Below are 6,087 nucleotides of genomic sequence, written 5' to 3' on the forward strand. Positions count from 1 at the left end.
TATATATATATATATAATGTTTTATTATATATATAATATTACACTGACAAGAGCACTTCTGCTCCATAAACAGTATTTTTACATGCGATAATACTTAATTACTTCTACTTAAGTAACATTTTGAATGTGGATTTTCACATATAATGCAGTATTTTTTAATTGTGATATTATTATTTGTACTAAAAACAATCTGAATACTTCTCCCAGCACTGCTTAATACACACACACACACACACACACACACACACTTATTTGGTGAGTATTGGGTGGTTAGAGTGCTCTCATTTGCAATACTGAGTGCAAGTCGAATCGTCCCATTCAGCAGAGACACTGGCCTAAAGCTATTTCATCAGTAACACTAAAAGTCAAAGGAGCTAGAGCGGAACCCTTTATGCATAAAGAGATTAAACCACTGCAACCATTTAATGTGTGCATCTGCAAGGAGGAAAGTTTTGGAGAGTTTAACGCATTCATTTGATCCCATCTTGTCGGTCAGATCCATCAAGACTTTCTGAACGACTTTATGCTACTTTCAAATCTTAGTTTCTTGTTCTTGTGGCGACAATCCTCCCTGTGGGGTCCTGTGTTCTTGTAGACAACCTCTGGTGTTTTATGGAGTGAAAGGATTTATGTTGACAACCAGCCCATCCATTACTGTGCTGACACAGGGGTGGAGATGTCACTTTGCCGGTTCCACCTCAGTTATTTATGGAGCAAACAGGGATGCAATTCTCGTGTACTAGAGAGGACGGACTTCTCAGTATCCCAGGCCTCCTGACTGCAGGCATCATAGACTATTACAGATTGTACTAAACACTATGGGATATTATTCTAGATCATGCTTTTATTCTCTAATAATAAACAAGATCTTTTGAAATAGCCTACTTCTTCTAAATCCTGCCAAGGCTAAACCAGTTGAATAAATATGACTCAGATAGGATGGTTATATCTAAACAGATTTCAAGCAGCTAAAACAAGTCTCTTAAAGATAAATTGGACGTTTTTAAAAAAAGATATAAGTTGCTTAAAACTAAATTGTACTTAGCAGTTACATAGCAGGCAATAAGACAACCCGTCTATCCAAGGCTGGCTGCACACAGCCAGTCCCCCATATTGAATCACAGGAATTACTCCAGTGAAAGACACACCGCCTGCAGGAGCAAACACAAGCACACACACTTAAAGGACTGATGAATGCTTCAAACTGTGGTCCGGCTTTGGAAAAATAATTGTTTGCTGGCGTAACAACTGGAAAAATATGCATGCCTTTGACAGTGAGAGTATGTTTCCACATCACTGGATTCTACTGCCACTATGTGAAATGGACAAACATTTCAGCAAGCAGAGAGGCTGTTTGGCTGCAGGTGGAAGTGTGTGATGGCACAGAGAGGATGTCAATACAGGATTTATTTTCCAGTGAGCCCCTAGCACACAAATCAAATTGCATGCGTTTAAAATCAGCATCTAGCATCTAAATTATTTTATATAGTTTTATGAAATAAGCTTAGGAAACAATCTTAGAGTGAGCTTACTGCATGAATGTTTATTTTTCAGAATTGCTGTTATTTTTTTTATACTTTTCTAAAAGTATAGTTTTGTTTAAGTTGATAATAGGACAGTGCACACCTACCTCCTCTTCCAGGGCATCACTTTCAGCCGGTGAGTCCTCCTCCTCCTCCTCCACTCCCTCAGCATCATTGGGAGCGCTGGCCGCGGCGTCCTCCGCAGAGTCCAGATCGGAGGAGAGCATGCTGCACTTTTCGCATGTCAGACAGAGATTATAAGCTCAATTTCCTTTTTTTTTTTTATTGACTGCCTCTCCTACCTCCGTTTGCTCCCCCTTTTTGTTCCCCCTTCAGCCCCACAGGGTCTGGGCCGGAGCCAGCAGGCTGCTGCTGCTGCACGGTGCGGGGATCCCGCGGTGGTCCCGACTGCCCGGACGGAGGGGGGCGGGGTTGAGGGATTTCACCGCAGCAGAGGCAGCAGAGGTTAACCATGGTGCAGTCAGCGAGGCTTGTTGTTAGTGGCGGGTTTACGACAGTTTCATTCACCTACTGAAATCACATATTATTAAAAAAAAAAACAACAACAACACAATTTCACTGTGTTTATCCAGATGTCGGTGCGTTGTCCTGAATGAGGGCGGAAGGATGAGGTAAACCGTCCCTCGACATAAATCAGCGCCAGTGCATTAAGATATTCGCCAACAACTCAGCTAAATAGTGTGTGCCGTCTAAGCCTCTAAATTAATCATTTTAAGGAAAAAAGAGGGCGATGCAGTCGATAAAAAAAGTCGCTACGCCTTCCAGTCCTCCTTCTTCGTGCTGGCAAAGCTTTTATTTTGAAGGTGGGGTTTTGGTGTCACATCAAAAGTCTTCCGTGTGGTCTACCGAGTGTTGTGTATCACGGATCCTGAAACTGAACTGAAGGTTAGCTAGCACAACTGCAAACAAGTATCTTAAAGCAACAGGGACGACCACACTGCAGAGATAGTAGTAGTTTGTATTTTCTTGGATGGTTTTATCTTCAACTGAGTGAGGTTTGAGATTTTAAGCCGTCGTTAAGCTAACGCTAACTGCACGTTAGTTATGTTCATCCCGGTGCATGTCGGATGTAAACCTGAATACACGTGAAAACAAAACAGCAGTATTAAAGCTAGCTATGGTTAACGTTAGATATGGCTGCTTTATTCTGTTAATTCGTATACACGTGTGGCTTTTTGTCCTTTATCACACTCCTAGATAGCGTTAGTTAGCCTTGAGATCACGCTAACCAAGTTCAGCCTTTACTTGAAAGCCTGTGAGACATTGTTTTGAAGTCACAGCGTGTTATTACATTACGATGGTCTCTGCCAGATCTATCTATCAGTTCAACACTAGTCTATGAACCAGAGGACAGCTTGAATGAGTTTCAGTACAGTCCTTTATCTGTCACCAGGGACGTAGTGGTTATATTGTGGGCAGCCACCAGCCTTGGGCCCCCCTGAACAATCCTTTTCACTCCAGTAGTCTTGTGTCCATCAAGCAGTGTTGTGGCTAAAGGGAGAGAGAGAACGAGATACAACGGTGGTGTTTTAATATGATCTTTTTTTGTCCTTCAGAGGAATGTTGCGGCGTCCCAAGCCCACTGACTCTGAGGCAGACCTCCTGAGAGAGCAGGAGCGGTTCCTGACCTCCGGCACCCCGTCTGCTGCCAATGTGGTCCGCAGACCCGACAAGAGGAGAGGCGAGGCTGGAGGAGAAGGAGGGGAACATAACGGGGAAGATGAAGGAAGACAGAGGGACGTTGTCACCATAGAAGGTAAAAAGATGTGTTGTTTTTTTTTTTCTTTTTATTATTGGGAGTGTTTACTGTGTTTACTTTTTGAGCTTAACATGAGGCTAAGACGGTAATAAACAGACATCAGTTAGACACTTATATTTTTAGGTTTATGTGACAGCAGATACAGTTAAGCTTATTACAGAAATCCAGGGTTTAACGTTAATGTTTCTTTTCAGTCAGAAATCTACTTCCCCGCAGGCAATCCTCATTGTTGAGCCCTGCAAGAGAACCTGATGTTCAATTCTTCTGCTTCCTCTAGATCTTCCAGACCAACTCCCGTCTCTGACGCCAGCTCCTCCTAAGAAGTCCCGCTTTAAAGCGAGTCGTGTCACTTTTGAGGGTGAGGATGCTGAGGAGAGGCTGGACAGACATGACACTCACATCAGTGCTGTTCTCTCCAGGATCATTGTAAGTGCCTGTGTACTAAATAAAGTAGCTTATTTCCCCAGTTGGATCTCTCCAAGTATAAATGCATCCAGTGCGTCAAATATTGTTCAGCAGATTTTCCACTTTGCTTGTAACATGTTTAGTTTGACATGATACTCAGAGTTTGTTGTGTTTTTCATTATTTCATCAACGGATCTGTAACATTATTCTTTTTTTTTTTTAAGGAGAGAGATACTAGCTCTACTCCAATATCTCTACCACCACTTACAGGCATGGCTTTCCCAAAAGTATTACACCGCTCAGAAACCAGCAGTCAGGTAAAAAGACATTCTTCATAAATGGTGTGAGTTTAGATTTAGTGTTTTATAGTTTGCGTTCATCATCAGTTTTTAAGTTTATTCATATTTATGGCCAGGTTCCACTGTCTTCAGCTGGTGGAAAGAAGAGTATCTTTGCACGTCAGATTGCGTCTCAGAGAGTTAAGGAGGGAAACACACCTTTACACTGCGCACCCGAAGCTGCTCAGACTCCTGAAACCAGTATGGATACAGATGATCGTAAGGCTTCAGCTCTATTATTCTAAATGTCTCCTTTCTCTTTCACCACAGAAACCCCTCTTCTCATTATTGTTTTCTTTTCTCTTTGTCTTCTTGCTCCTCTCCACTAACCAGAGCTGACTGCAACCTCAGGTCCCAGGCTGGTGTCTGGTCAGGGGCTTGAGGGCCGTGGTAGCTCAGGAGAGACCATAAGGATCCACAGGGAGAACCAGGCTAAACTCCAGGCAATGTCTCAGTCAGAAATACTACAGGAGCAGAGGAAACTCCTGTCTCAGCTTGGTAGGCGATGGTGTTGTTTATATGACATATATAGACATGAGGACATTATGTTTTTTTATTGTATTTTGTTGGTACCACTGCGTATAACATGATTATTTCTGCTTCCAAGATCCTAGACTGGTGGAGTTTGTTAGATCGCGCAAAGCCCAGAGCGTCCCGTCCTCTGCCTCCGCATCCAAACACCCCCAGGCCAAAAGCAGCAGGGAAAACTTACCTCTTGAAAATGTGAGCAGAGACTCCTCCAGTGCTGCTGTGCTGTTCCAGAAACCCCAAGAAGTAGAGATGGAAGTAGAGGAGGAGGAACTGCCAGCAGCACCTGCTGTGACGGGTATGATGGGTTCAAAATAAACCCTTTTATCACTTCCAGCTTGTCAGTTGCTCCTGGTGTCTGCTGCTGGGGATATACATAAATCAGCAGCATGTAAGTTATGTGGATGACTATGCTTTGTCATTATTTCACATTGCTTCTAAATTGTATTCTGTCGCTGAGACTGTCAGATTATCCGATCAGTGATGCATGCTGGGTGAGAAACCCTGAATGTACAGAATGTGCAGAATAAATGGGAATGAGGCAGCGTTTGTTCACGTTCAGGAAGACGATCACATCTGGCTGTCTGCCAGCTTTCTCTGCCTCCTTTCCTGCCTTTATCTGCCTCACCTGATCATTTCCCTCTCCACTCTGCCTCTTCTCCTCACTCCTCCAAGCATCCATTCTCTAATTGTATAACTTATGTGGGATGCTGCTGCTGCATGGCTATAATCCAGACATTAAGCTGATCATTGACTTCACTTTGTGTGATTAGCAGAAAAGCCAGGCCAAGCCAGAAGTAGCCACTCTCTGCAATTAAGTTCCTGCAGATCATTCAAGGAATACTCCCAGTGCTGATGAAAGCGTTGCTAATGGATCATATGAAGGCAGATCGTGCACATCATTTATACCATTCTGTTCTCCAAAAACCAAATGAACAGAGCTGTTTTTGTTTTTCTGGAAGAGATCATTCATTGTCTCCTCTACTCTCCCTTTTAGAGAAAACAATACATCCTTGTTTTGGGTTGAGAATAAATGGGCAGACATTGCCTCAGCTTTTCACTGGGCATTTTTAACCATAGTTATAGAAAGTAATGCAGTGCCTCCAGGTGACTAGGGTATTGTATTTTGTATAGCAAAATGTATTTAGTTAGTAATTTATTAAAGTATTATGGGAAACGCAAACTTTCCAGATGTTTTTGTATAATATTTTGCATAATGTTCTATAGATCTGGATTCAGTTTCTCCCGTATGAACTAAATCCTATGTTTAAAAACAGTTTTCACCCAACCCAGTTACCTTGATGACTAAAGGTTATTTGCTTACTTTTCATATGGTCATATTTTATTTTTATTTTTATTTTTTATAAAGTTTATTTGCTGATATGTGTAAATATTTGTAATCGTCTAATGTGTTTTTGTTCAAGTGGCTTTTCCATTTTCATCTGAAAACATGTTTCTGTGAGTTTTTTCATCAGAATTTCTGCAATTATTGAATGGTGTGTGTGTGTGTGTG

The 6,087-nt window shown here is 42.1% G+C and overlaps 2 protein-coding genes across 3 annotated transcripts in view; one reads left to right on the forward strand and one right to left on the reverse strand.

The window, feature by feature from the left end:
* LOC118337660 (transmembrane protein 151B) overlaps nucleotides 1-2,322 on the reverse strand; it is a 6,236-nt gene extending 3,914 nt beyond the window's left edge. The window contains exon 1 of the mRNA XM_035674781.1: nucleotides 1,631-2,322. Coding sequence (XP_035530674.1) covers nucleotides 1,631-1,750 — 120 coding nt within the window. The 5' untranslated portion in view covers nucleotides 1,751-2,322. The remainder of the gene's footprint in view (nucleotides 1-1,630) is intronic.
* A 38-nt stretch (nucleotides 2,323-2,360) lies between these two features.
* The window catches only part of rpap1 (RNA polymerase II associated protein 1), a 12,643-nt gene continuing 8,916 nt past the window's right edge, over nucleotides 2,361-6,087 (forward strand). Inside the window, exons 1-7 of one of the 2 annotated variants that reach the window (XM_035674785.1) lie at nucleotides 2,361-2,429; nucleotides 3,101-3,300; nucleotides 3,581-3,729; nucleotides 3,933-4,025; nucleotides 4,124-4,265; nucleotides 4,380-4,544; nucleotides 4,654-4,872. In XM_035674785.1, the coding sequence (XP_035530678.1) occupies nucleotides 3,105-3,300; nucleotides 3,581-3,729; nucleotides 3,933-4,025; nucleotides 4,124-4,265; nucleotides 4,380-4,544; nucleotides 4,654-4,872 (964 nt within the window). In that variant the 5' untranslated portion in view covers nucleotides 2,361-2,429; nucleotides 3,101-3,104. Of the gene's footprint in view, nucleotides 2,540-3,100; nucleotides 3,301-3,580; nucleotides 3,730-3,932; nucleotides 4,026-4,123; nucleotides 4,266-4,379; nucleotides 4,545-4,653; nucleotides 4,873-6,087 lie in introns of both variants that reach the window. The other variant, XM_035674786.1, reaches the window with a different exon arrangement.

Source organism: Morone saxatilis, unplaced genomic scaffold (genome assembly GCF_004916995.1).
Source record: "Morone saxatilis isolate NCDOM2014 unplaced genomic scaffold, NCSU_SB_2.0 Contig3, whole genome shotgun sequence".
NCBI classification, from domain to species: Eukaryota; Metazoa; Chordata; class Actinopteri; family Moronidae; genus Morone; species Morone saxatilis.